Below are 14,337 nucleotides of genomic sequence, written 5' to 3'. Positions count from 1 at the left end.
TTAGTGAACATAACATCCAGTAGTATTTGCTCCACAGAGATAAGCAGTATAATGATGCACATAAAAATCTATTTGGTGATAAAAGCAGTGCATCAAGACACTATAAAAATTAGATGCGATACCAGGTGATGTACTTCTAAGCACTAGCTCAGCAATACGCATTTATTATGTTTTGATTTCTCCATGGGAACAACATGGCCTATTTCACTAGTTTCTCTTATCCTATTCTATGATGCTCTTTCCTTATAGAAATTATTTCTCCCTTGAAAAACTCATTTTTCAGAAGCATTAGCAATTCTGAGTGCTGAGGGGATTAAAGAGTTAAGTATTATACTGTATTACAATTACATTTTACTTTCAAGGTCTTTCTCAAAAGAACTAATAGGAGCCTTTTTGGATACTACGGAGTATCAAACAGTTTACCTTATAAACTTACAAATGGGTGTTTCTGGACTATGCCTGCTCATAATTACACATGTGACAAGTCACCTTTAGCAAGACTGTATGAAGCCTAATGATGAAAGGGAATACAATCTCAAAGAAACTACTCAATCCAACAGAGTTCAAAATTTTCCTGCAATTAGTAGCAGCACAGCCATGAAGCTGCAAAAGACTTCAGATGGAGATATTTGCCTGGGATTGCTTCTTTCCAGTTCTTTAAAACTTGCTAGAAAACAAGCAAGTTTAATGAAAAATTTAAAAAATAGAAGAAACTACTTATTTATTATACTTAACTGCCGTCTCCTGCGTTAGCAAGGTTGCGCAAGGAAACAGACGAAGAATGGCCCAACCCACCCACATACACATATATACATAAACGCACACATACATACATACATTTCAACATGTACATATCCATACGTGCTGCCTTCATCCATTTCTGTTGCCATTCTGCCACACAAGAAACAGCATTCCCCCCCCTCCAGTGAAAAGTGCCAGGAACAGACAAAAAAAAAAAAAAGGCCAAATTCATTCACACTCAGTCTTTAAATGTCCTGTGTAATGCACCGAAACCACAACTCCCTTTCCACATCCAGGCCTCACAAACATTTCAATGGTTTACCCCAGACACTTCACATGCCCCAGTTCAATCCATTGACAGCATGTCGACCCTGGTATATCACATCATTCCAATTCACTCTATTCCTTGCACGCCTTTCACCCTCCTGTATGTTCAGGCCCCGATCCCTCAAAATCTTTTTCACTCCATCTTTCCACCTTCAATTTGGTCTCCCGCTTGTCCTTCTTCCCTCCACCTCTGACACACATATCCTCTTTGTCAATCTTTCCTCACTCATTCTCTCCATGTGTCCAAAACATTTCAACACACCCTCTTCTGCTCTCTCTCAACTACACACTTTTTATTACTACACACCTTTCTTACCCTTTCATTACTCAATCAAACCACCTCACACCACATATTGTCCTCAAACATTTCATTCCCAACACATCCACCACCCTCCGCATAACGCTATCTATAGCCAATGCCTCGCAACCATACAACATTGTTGGAATCACTATCCCTTCAAACATACCTATTTTTGCTCCGAGGTAACATTCTTGCCTTCCACACATTCTTCAATGCTCCCAGAACCTTTGCTCCCTCCTCCACCCTGTGACTCACTTCTGCTTCCATGGTTCCATCCCCTGCTAAGTCCACTCCCAGATATCTAAAACAATTCATTTCGTCCAGTTTTTCTCCATTCAAACTTACCTCCCAATTAACTTGTTCCTCAACCCTACAGAAACTACAAGCATATATAGGACAGCATTTTAAGACAGAAGTTAAGGACAAAAATAAATGTTCACAATATACATTATGCTAAAACTAGAATAGACTACTCATGTTTGACCACCATACTTTAAGAAGCACATAGAATCAACACTGAAGACTAACAAAGACAGTACGAGAATTAACATGGCTGACTTATAGTGGCGAAAAATTTTCGAAGATTTAAAGATTACAGATCAAGGGGTGACGAACACAATCCTCAAATATCTAAACCAGTCTGCAGCTGACAATGGACATTTCATGAGATAGGACCCCATGTATATAAAAAAAAAAAGTCTCCTAGTGCTAACTAAGGGAGGCTAATTGGAGAAATTTTTGAATCCAAGCCAAGAGATACTTGCTATATGGGGTAGCAAGGGTGAGCAATAACCATGCACTAACAAAAGAATGATAGAGGAAAAGCAAACAAGAAGCATGACATTCCCTGGCTAAGACCCATGCTGGGTCCCAAACTGGAGACTATGAATCCTAGAAAAGCTCACAAGCTTTTTAGGCTTTCAAAATATATAAAACTTAGAAATTTCTTCCTTTTTTTCAACTAATTTACAATGTTTTTCTGAAATCATCAATAAAGGCTTAATATAATCTAAGGGAAGGTGTTCTTATTGACTAGCAAAGATTATATGTTGTCTCATCTGAAAACACTTGTTCATTAAGACCATCACTGGAAACATGGAACAATCAAAGATAAGAAAACTCAACCTAGATGCTAAAACACGCTTTTGATTTTTTTAAATAACCTATTGCCTTTCCAGTTCAGTTCAAGTGAATTAAAGAACAAGCATGGGTGCCATTTGCCCACACAGTCTGTAGCCATCCGTGTAAGATAAGATACTGTAAATCAGTCTAAAATAATCTAATAAAAATAGTAAAATTGCAAACTGAAATGAAAAAACAAACTATAACATAATGGCAACTCACATCATTGCCCGCAGCCTTGGCCATGAGCTCTTGCTTTTCCAATCCTGTAGCATGCTCCAATGGGTCAGCCATCACTGAGGGAGGAAAAAGAAATGGCTTTTAGATACAATAATCAAATATGTTAACTTATAAACTGTCTGTCAGAAACCAAAAGTCATACACCTAACACTGGTCTGCCAATCGTTTGTTTCCTTTTCAGGTCCCAAGGACACTTTTACATTAAACTTCCAACATTGGTCCTATGGAAACTTTTGCTTTTAACCTGACACTGGTATGGGGAGATTTCTAATAATCATTAAGCAAGTTATTCAACTTTAAATTTGGTTGTAATTAATGCTAAGTGCAGGTAAAAACATGATAAATACATTCTACACTCTCTAGGCCCTTACTAAAACTTTCTTCACTACAATTTTCTTTTTTAACTTCTATATTTCCATCATGTCTATTTAATTTCATTCATAACTTTTAAGGTCTTCATCACAAAATTTCTAAGCAGAATCATGCCATTTCCATGTCAAAATACCTATAATCAACTTTAAGAATCTGATTAAGAAACAAAGGTTGTTTCTTTTTACTCTTTCTTTCATGGTGAGGTAACCTTTCTCTGGAATCCAACTCTTATGTTTCAGGTATTGTCCTTGTTGCCCTTCTCTAAGCCTTGTTACTTATAAATGTAGTGACCAAACTTAACTGCATACTCAAATTAGGTCCAACACACTTTAATGGAATTTTATTATTACCCAGTGGATAAGTTGACTCCTTAGCAATTCTCTTGTGTTCTAGTGACACTGCATACAGATTACAAATCCCAATTGCACAATGACTTAAGTTGCTTATTTTCTACCAAATGCAAGTCATAGCTAAACCTTTCACCATGTTCCATCTTCATTACTTTTGCATTTGCTTTGGCTGAACTCTATCCACCATGTATCTAGCCAACTCTAAAGTCTTAGTCCCTTTGTTGGTAAATTCCAGTTATTTTTTCATGACAAACATCATCTTCAAACTCATTTACCCTACGAGATGCATGAGAGATCTCCCCTTATGCCAGCTTAAGAATCGTTTAACCTCTTATGGTGTGGGTGTCAAATACCTTATACTTATCCTAAAATACACAATTCAGCCGCATCTTTAGTCTGAATTACAACCCACCCTACTGAATACATCTAAATGCTTTTGTTACACATGACCTCTTTTCTTCGAGCCCTTGTTTCCTCTCTCTTAGGAATTCGCTCCTTTGCAAGTAACCATTTACTTGCTTTTTTACATACAGTGTGATTTCTTGATCTCTCCTAAAAACAAACATACCATTAACTGTCTTTGTCCCCTTGACACTAAACCCTTTTCCAATGACAATATATTAAATTGAAAAATGTTTTACACTTGAGTAAATACAGAAAATTAAATCCATGGGCATTATGTAGATCAAGATCCTTCAATACCTTGCTTAACTATTTCCTGACAATTTCAAAGCCTTCCTAGTTCTACCTCACTCAATCACCTCAATGTGATCACAGTAAGTTATAGCACAAATATTTTTCTATGGGATGTGCATAGAAATAAAGAAATTGTACAATGTTTAGTGAATATCAGTTGCACAGAGCAAATATAATTTTTCTTTCAAGTAACAATGACCCTCAGTTCTATTTTAAAAATTTTCTTTCTTCCATAAGGGTCTATATTGGGATTGGTGAAAACAAGCCAAGAAGGCACATATGAAAATGTGCATTTGAATATATCACAGAAAATTTTTTTATGTTGTAATTATAGTGATCTGCAAAACCCAGGTGAGTATAAAGTCAAAACAATGAAAACAATATGGAGGGACAGCTTTATGATCCAGCGTCTATCAAACCTGGAGAGTGCCAGATATAAGAATATGCTGGCTATAAGCACCACTTCCCCAAAATAATTTACCATCAAAATTGTTGACAATTCTGTTTTGAAATATTGTATCTTTGTAGCAATCAGTTGAAATAATAAAAAAATTATCTGAATCTCATGCACCTTCAGACTGTTTGAATTATTCATACAGTATGGTGTCTGACTACTCTATTGTCAGTTTAGCCAGTCTCACTAGGCTTTGGCAACAAATTTTCCTGATCAAGATTTTGCAAGAATGCATCAAGAGCAGGCTGAAAAGTGCCAGATAATGCTGTACGGATACCGGATATTAAGATACATTTACACTGGGAAACACTGGAAAATCCAGATTCAAGAGCTTTCCAATTAAGAGTTAGACAATAAAGCTCTTCCTTTACATCAAACTTGAACAAGAATAAACTAATAGGAATCAAAACACTGGAACAGTATCATGATGAATGAACCAAGGTCAACACTGATGATGTAAAAGGGGACACTACTATAAATTACTTTTCCTATTCAGATCACTATGACACTGACCTCAAAATCAAGAAACTCCATCCCTAACATCGAGAAAATTTTTACAAACTCCTCGATGAATCTAGCACTGTTGCCCACTCCCTCTCTAACCTCATGATTCACTTCAGATCTTATTGTTTTACATGTTGTAGTGTCTACTCCCAGGTACTGAAAGCAATTCACTTCCTCTCCATCCAAACTTAAAACAATCTTCTCATCCCATACTCTCCAAAACTCGGTCACCAGCTGCATTTTTCTATCTTTAGTTATTATGGCATTTCTGATATTTGTGTCAACTACAAATCCAAACAATAAGTTATTCACCCCCACATCAATGTCAGCATCACAGTTCATATTAATGACACTTATGTACAGCTGAATGACTTACGTGTTTAGATTTGCAGATAAAGACTGGCAAAGCCATACTAACTGAAGAAGACAGGCTAAACTTGCAAGAGGATCTAAGCAAAACAGCTAAATGGTCTAAAAAATGGCACATGCCATTTAACATTAATCAATGTCAGCTGTTGGAGACAGGAAACCTCGATTAAGAACAGATGTGCCACAGAATAAAGGAAACCCTTTGCGTGAGGGATCTAGGGATCACTCTCTATTAACTTCAAATTCTCCCAGCACTGTAATGAAGCTACTATGATAGCAAGTGGGATTTTATGATTTATCAACAGAAACTTTACATAAAAAAAGCAGGGATGCAGTACTCATAATGGGAAGCTATAGCAGTGCATGAAATAATTTGAGACTCTTGGAAACTCAAGCACCATCTTAGTGAAACTCTTAACTGTATGGGTGATGATAGGGATGGGGGAGAAAAAAAACTGCCCACATACTCCCTGCATGTCAGAGAAGGATACTAAGAGGGGCAGAACAAGGTGTCAGGAAATCCTCCCTTTCTGTATTACTTTCTAAAAAGAGCAGAGCAAGGACCCACAAGAGAAATTTACCCTCTCTAGGGTTCTGTCACCTGTTCCTGACACTACCTTACTCACACAAGAACAACTTGTGCTTTTTCAATTGGTGTAAAAAATTAATATATATAAAATGCAATATATTCTTAACCATCAAGCCCCACATTATTCAGGAAGGTCCTTTCAATGAAAGAAGGATGAACGCGAAATTCTGAATTTATCAATTTCCATGAAGGTGGATAATCTGGTTTTGATATCAAATACAGTCTCTTGTATAACTATGTTGTACTAATAAGGAATGAAACGTTCCCTGCTTTTAAGTCACAGCAGTAACACATGTTCAAAAAACTAGAAAGAAGTAACTGTCATTATCCTGCAAGCCTTCCTCAGCCCCATCCACTGTGATACAAAACACAACTCCAAGTTACCTCAAGTGAAGAGAACCTGTTTATGAAGTGTTATTAATGCTACAGTAAGTAAAAATATTAATAGGGTATGAAACATCTACAGACTTATTTTGTAACTTGTGCTTTTGCTGGAGGATGCAATGAATTATACAGGCAAAGAATGTCCACATTTTCATTGCTTGCCACAGATTAATTTTCTATAACATTAATAATATGATATATGGTATCAATTGTCCATAAAATGCTTAAGACAGACTATGAACTGGTCTACAGGTCAAATACCTCTTTTCTACATTTTTTTTTTTTTTTTATACTTTGTCGCTGTCTCCCACGTTTGCGAGGTAGCGCAAGGAAACAGATGAAAGAAATGGCCCAACCCCCCCCCATACACATGTATATATATACGTCCACACATGCAAATATACATACCTACACAGCTTTCCATGGTTTACCCCAGACACTTCACATGCCTTGATTCAATCCACTGACAGCACGTCAACCCCGGTATACCACATCGCTCCAATTCACTCTATTCCTTGCCCTCCTTTCACCCTCCTGCATGTTCAGGCCCCGATCACACAAAATCTTTTTCACTCCATCTTTCCACCTCCAATTTGGTCTCCCTCTTCTCCTCGTTCCCTCCACCTCCGACACATATATCCTCTTGGTCAATCTTTCCTCACTCATCCTCTCCATGTGCCCAAACCACTTCAAAACACCCTCTTCTGCTCTCTCAACCACGCTCTTTTTATTTCCACACATCTCTCTTACCCTTACGTTACTCACTCGATCAAACCACCTCACACCACACATTGTCCTCAAACATCTCATTTCCAGCACATCCATCCTCCTGCGCACAACTCTATCCATAGCCCACGCCTCGCAACCATACAACATTGTTGGAACCACTATTCCTTCAAACATACCCATTTTTGCTTTCCGAGATAATGTTCTCGACTTCCACACATTCTTCAAGGCCCCCAGAATTTTCGCCCCCACCCCCACCCTATGATCCACTTCCGCTTCCATGGTTCCATCCGCTGCCAGATCCACTCCCAGATATCTAAAACACTTCACTTCCTCCAGTTTTTCTCCATTCAAACTCACCTCCCAATTGACTTGACCCTCAACCCTACTGTACCTAATAACCTTGCTCTTATTCACATTTACTCTTAACTTTCTTCTTCCACACACTTTACCAAACTCAGTCACCAGCTTCTGCAGTTCCTCACATGAATCAGCCACCAGTGCTGTATCATCAGCGAACAACAACTGACTCACTTCCCAAGCTCTCTCATCCCCAACAGACTTCATACTTGCCCCTCTTTCCAAAACTCTTGCATTTACCTCCCTAACAACCCCATCCATAAACAAATTAAACAACCATGGAGACATCACACACCCCTGCCGCAAACCTACATTCACTGGGAACCAATCACTTTCCTCTCTTCCTACACGTACACATGCCTTACATCCTCGATAAAAACTTTTCACTGCTTCTAACAACTTTCCTCCCACACCATATATTCTTAATACCTTCCACAGAGCATCTCTATCAACTCTATCATATGCCTTCTCCAGATCCATAAATGCTACATACAAATCCATTTGCTTTTCTAAGTATTTCTCACATACATTCTTCAAAGCAAACACCTGATCCACACATCCTCTACCACTTCTGAAACCATACACCTGATCCACACATCCTCTACCACTTCTGAAACCATACATTAAAGAATTCAGAATTAACTTCATTAATTACAGCAGTCAATGACAAGTTACATCCCACTTCACATTGAAAACTTTCTTATTCTATCAGATAAAATTATCTATACTGAAGTACTATCAATCAACAAGGGTCTGTGCTTGTGAAGGGTTTAGATACAGATAACTAATGGCCTGAGAGTATGCCACAGCACAATTCCATCCCACTTCTTCCAAACATTACTACCAATTATTATGGAAAATATGATATCATATTTAATCGAAACTCAGTCATCATTCAAGGAAGACAAAAAGAAATTAACAGGCTAAAATTCATTACTCAAGGAAGACAAAAAAAGAAATTAACAAGTTCAATTTCATAAGTTCAACCCCTAATTTGCACTATCAACTATACAGCGTTTAGGGCAATACTATAAATAGGTGGAGGTAATTTTCACCTAACAATCTATTATCCACACACAACTGTAACACACAACAAAAAAACAATCGTGATGGTTATCTTCCAAACAAGAGCAAATTCAACTTTTAATTCTTCTGTATCTATGCCTAAATATTACAGCTTCTATATTATACTGAAAATATGTAAGTGTCTGCATTATGCACATATCAATGTTTTTCCCTGTCCTTGAGTTGCAAATGGTTTTGCATCCCATTAGTTCTGACCACTAGATATGTGCTTTATGCTAATGTAAATAACTATCATTTGCAGAGATTGAATTAGCCTGTCTTTGATTTTGAATAAAAACTGCCAAAATAACCAACTGAAACTACAAGCTGAATCACAGGGACATTTCAAGGCATCCCAGGGATAAAAACAAATGTACATGTACTATAATACTACATATCTTAAACAACATACAAAAAATAAGACATGCAATCTAGCTAGATAAAATTATAACTCAACTTATTACCACCTTTATACTGGTGCTTACAGCATATCAGATTACTAAGTGAATAATCTAATACATGAAGCTCAAAGAATTATGACATGCAAATGAATAATATTATGTAGCAATTTACACTATGATTTATGCTCCCAACACACCCTAAGCCCGAAACTTACAAGGCCACTTTATTTACATTAACATACCACATTTGAAAGCTGCTATAATCTTGTAAGACTGTGAAATCAAACAATTCTAAGGTTATGAAAAAATAAAGTCAGCATATATATCTATATGTATTATTCATTATATTTTGTCGCTGTCTCCCGCATTAGCAAAGTGCTTTTTGCAATGCCAATAAGCAAAAATCCACCATGGTGTATTCTACCTGTCTGAGGGTTCCTATCTGCCTCTCTCTGAAGAGGTACATATCAGGAACATGTCAAGTGGTACGATGATTGATAAATTCCTGTATTCACCTTTCCCCATTTCTCTTACTTGCATATGTCTGTTACAATGACCCAAAATTTCTAGAAGGGACATTCCACATGGAATGTGGACTACTTATTAAACCAGAACCTGTTAAAGCTTACTTATGCAAGTTTCTCCTACCTTTCCTTCCACAGACATCACATAGAAAATGAGTGTCATTGTGCACAGAAGATCTCTTAACCAACTTAATCAAGATGCCCACACAGCATGTACCAAAACAAGGCACAAGGGTCTATTCTAAATGTCCCAGAGGCCGTTGAACAAGAGGAAATAACCATAACACAGTATAGACACCATTGAAAATAGAGGGTAGGAAGGAGCAGAAGCCATTTCTTAAGGACAGTCAACAGACTAGGACCCTGGTACGTATCAAAGACTGCTATACAGAAAATCAAGTCAAGCTGTAGAAAGAAATCTATAATATGCATTAGAAATGGAATTCTTTTTGGAAATATGAGGTTCAGACCAAGCAAAACCAGGGCTTGTCAGCTAAAAATGAGATTACAGAGAAACACAGACATCCACATTAAAAAGATTAGTAAACCTGAAGGATTATAAGACGAATCTTTTAATATCTGGCCAATAACACCATAATGGATCCTTAACAGGATTGTTAACATTGGAGTGATTTAACAATAACAGTTGAATATGATTAAAAAAAAAATGATAAGTATACCTCATGTCCCCACTGACAACCTCCAGCAATCACAAAATTAACACTGGCATATTTCCAATAATCATTTTGGTTGTTGGGGTATGTTGAGTATGGTTTTCTAAGATTGAAATGATCTTAAAGTATTTCACCTATTCTTACATAGCTGAACCATACACACCTTGTTAGACCTCACCATTATCAACTATTTTGAAAGCATAGACATATGAGTAGAAAATGTATGAGAGAGAGAGCCCCACAAGTGTAATGCTGACTTTCCCTTACAGTACAAACAGATAATTACAGCAAGAATACAATACTTCAAATCATGCAGCACTTCTCTGAAAGCAGTTCAATAAAATGCACTTTGTCCAAATCAATAAGATATTTCTATGGTGCCCCTAAAGTTTCACAATAATAGTTTTAAAAACTTTTCTGTCCTTTGGACAAAAGAAAAGAACCAAAGCGCAGTGCTGGTAAAAAAAAAAAAGATGGTGGTAAAGGATGGGCATTCGTTCTACAAGGTAATAAAGGCTGTGATCTATGGTGGCCAAAATAACCTTTCCCTTGCCCACTCCCAGCACAGTCGCTCGTCTTTTTGAAATACGGACATGCTTTTTCTAAAGGAGAGAATTTATTGAAATTGATACCACTGGATTCTACACTAAGAAAAATTCATAGAGTGTGGTATTTTAGGTGTAGCACCATCATCTATTGAAGTTCTCATAAACTGGGCATGGCTGTAAAGCAGGGGAGACTGTGGGGTAATAAACACTAAAAATAAAGTTAAATCTAAGACCAAGCAATGCAACACTTTTGTTCAATTCCAGCGAACATTAATCATTCAATTCCAGCGAACATTAATCAATCAGATTAAGTGCTAATATTTCCTAGTGCCTTTGCACTATACAAGAGGACATTTATGACAGTCCTGTGGATATCTGACTAAAAACATTCACTTTTTAGGTTTAAGTCGACATACAAACCAAAGAAAACCAGATACAAGAAAACTTGCACATAGGGTCATGAAATGCCTAATTCCCTTTATAATTCATGTGTTCCTTGGGATGCTACTATGCACTGTAATGTATGAATCCAAAGAAATCAGTTTTGCAAATATATTGGGCGAGTTCAGATGTCAACACAGATTTAAGGATCGATACCAAACAGAAATATTACTACAACTAAATATACATCTAAAATCATCGTTAACCTTCCAAACCAAATGAATCAAGGTACAGTTCAGTGCAGTAAATGTCTTGCTAAAGATGAAATTACACTAATAATAGAACCCACAAGGTATCTTAAACATTAAAATAAGCAAGTTATCTTTGTCTTAGTAATTATTAGTATTATGCATTACCTAATAATGTCATGTGTGAATGAGGTGCTTAAAATGTTTGTAGACATACTATCAAAGTAATACTATCAGTAATTGGATACAAGGTTGTTGAGATACAAAATAAAAAGTCCAATGCATGGTGGACAGAAGAGGTTAGAAATGCTGGGGTAGAAAAGAAAAAGGCATATGGTAGACTGCTCAATAGGAATGTACCAGTGGAAGTTCAGCAAAGGAAGAGGGAAGAATACAAAATATGTAAGCGAAATGTTAAGAAGCTGATAGACAAAAGGAAAGAAAGAGTAGATGAAGATTTTGGAAGAAAGTGAAGATTCCTGATAATAAGAAAATATACTGGAAGGAGGTGAAAAAGGAGAGGTGGATGTCAGAGTGGAAATGTTGATGTGAGAAGTAAGGAAGGGGAATTGCTGAATCAAAAGGAGGAAGCAAAATGAAGATGGAAAGAGTATTTTGAAGAACTGATGAATGTGGGAGAAGGGGAGGCAGTAGCTGTTAAATGCACAGGTATGGAGGAGGGAAGGAAGAGGATACAAGTGCAGGGGTCTATAGCAAAGAGGGAGGTAAGAAGGGCAATACTGAGGCTGAAGGTAGGAAAGGCACCTGGAGTGGATGGGATTACGGCCGAAATGCTGAAGTATGGTGGGGAAAGTGTGATAGAGTGGATTCATCTTATTTGTAGTTTAGAATGGAAACAGAAGGTTGAGTGAAAGCTATTTTGTTCCTCTATCCAAAGGAAAGGTGCAAAGGATGTATGCAGCAAGTATAGGGGAATAAGTCTGTTCAGTATACCAGGAAAAGCATATGCAAGATATTAATTGACAGTGATGAGAAGCGAGTGAATGCAGAATAAGTAAAGAGCAAGGGGGTACTGGGAAAGGTAGGGAATGCATGGAACAGATTTTTGTCATAAATGTGACTGGAAAAGTATTTAGCGAAAGGTAAGATATATGCAGCTTTTATGGATCTGGAGAAAGTGTACGACAGAGTCGAGTGGAATACTTTGTGGGATGTGTTAAGGGCATAAGGCATAAGAGGAAAACTTTTGGATGGTGTAAAAGCCTTCAACAGAGGAGCAAATGAGTGTGTAAGAGAGGAATGGAGAGCTGAGCAAGAGTTCTGGGACACATTTAGTTGTGAGGCAGGGCTGTGTGATGTCACCTTAGCTTTTGAATACAAATATGGATGGAGCGACAAGAGAGATGAGAGCAACCTAGGGAAATGGGGTGCAGAGATGGAGTGTGGCAGAGATATGATGGCTAGTGGCAAGCCTGTTTGCAGATGATACTGTGTTGTTAGCGGAGAGTGAAGACGAGTTGCAGAAGGTTGTGTGATTTATGATGTGTGTGTAAGTGGAGGAGATTAAAGGTAAATGCAATTAAAAAGTAAAGTAACAGTGTTTGAAAGGAAACAGAGTAAAAGTATAGATTCTGTAAAACCATATAGACTGAAAAGAGAAAGTGTGCTAAATTGTGCTGCGGATATGGGGGAAAAAGACTGGAAGTAAGGAAATTTAAGTATCTGGGAGCTGTCTCGGGGAAGCGTGGTGATATGGAAGGAGAGATAAGAGAGAGCAGTACAGGGAAGATGAGTCACTGGGTCCCTTAATAGAATAATGAAGGGTACAGGTGTAAGTATGGAAGTAAAGAGAGAATCAAGGGAAATCATTGTCCTCACAACCCTGACTTCTACAGATGAAACATGGATGTGGAATGATGTACAGAGGTCAAAAATCCAGACTGTGGAAAAGAGCTGTTAGAGAGGAACATGTGGTGTGACTAGATGGAGTGAAGACAGAAATGAAAGGGTGCGTGAGAGATGTGGTATGGCAAGGAATGCAAAGGGAATGAACTGTGGAATGGTAGAGTGGGTGAAATATAATACTTTGAGGTGGTTTGAGCACATGAAAAGAATGCAAGACTGGGAGTTTACATGGAGAGTATATGATAGTATAATCAAAGGTTTTGGTGAGAGCGGAAGACCATCTGTGACATGGGCAAATAGGACATTGGAATACTGGAGGGATAGGACAGTGAAAGAATGTGTGGAATGGGGTATGTGAGGGAGACATGTAGGGGCAGGGATAAGTATAGACTATTTTGCCAAGGCCGTCCCTTGATGGGAGTTCTTGGAGGGAAGAGGCATCAAAAACATGAATAGAAAGATTACCTAACTCAACATTTTCCCTCTCCTTCATAACCCAAAACACTAACAATATAATTCACACCAAAAGATCGATTTTCAGAGTGAAAGAGAAAAATCCCAAACTCAATCACTCCTTGCAGGGGTAATAACGATTCCACACGAGTAGAACACAGGTTATCTGGGACAACAAGCCTACGTAATATGAAATTGTACTAAATTCTTTCCTGTTCACCGGTAAGCCAATGCTTGAAGGTGGTGGTAATTCCATTAGTACGGTATGAGGCCTTATCTCTGATCTACCACCAAACACGAACTAGGAGCTCATCCTACTGCCCTTTGGGCCAAGTACAGCATTTTGATATTTAATAACGTCAAGCGAAAAATGAAATGCCCTTAGTGAAATCAAGGCTGCACATCTGTCCTTACGAGGGTACCCGGTGAACATTCTCCTTGGGGCTAACCTACCTCAAGTAACCATAAGCATATCATTAACTTACTTTTGTTCGCAAACCTGACTGATGTGAGCTGGACACCCCGGCGAGCAGTCAGCGACACAGATCGAGCAACCAGGGATGCCATTTCTGATGCAATAGGAAGAGTGCACCTCAGCTGATCGACGGGTTTCTGGATTGCGTAAAGAAGGTATTGTGGTTC

At 37.9% G+C, this 14,337-nt stretch overlaps 1 protein-coding gene across 1 annotated transcript in view; it reads right to left on the bottom strand.

Moving 5' to 3' along the window:
- Positions 1-14,337, bottom strand: part of LOC139763644 (cytochrome c oxidase subunit 5B, mitochondrial-like) — a 15,592-nt gene extending 1,255 nt beyond the window's left edge. The window contains exons 1-2 of the mRNA XM_071689906.1: positions 14,181-14,337; positions 2,714-2,787 (exon numbers count right to left, since the gene is read on the bottom strand). Coding sequence (XP_071546007.1) covers positions 2,714-2,787; positions 14,181-14,262 — 156 coding nt within the window. The 5' untranslated portion in view covers positions 14,263-14,337. The remainder of the gene's footprint in view (positions 1-2,713; positions 2,788-14,180) is intronic.

Source organism: Panulirus ornatus, chromosome 47, assembly GCF_036320965.1.
Source record: "Panulirus ornatus isolate Po-2019 chromosome 47, ASM3632096v1, whole genome shotgun sequence".
Classification (NCBI taxonomy): Eukaryota; Metazoa; Arthropoda; class Malacostraca; order Decapoda; family Palinuridae; genus Panulirus; species Panulirus ornatus.
The sequence above is the reverse complement of the archived record's forward strand: the minus strand, read 5'-3'. Positions and strand labels throughout refer to the sequence as shown.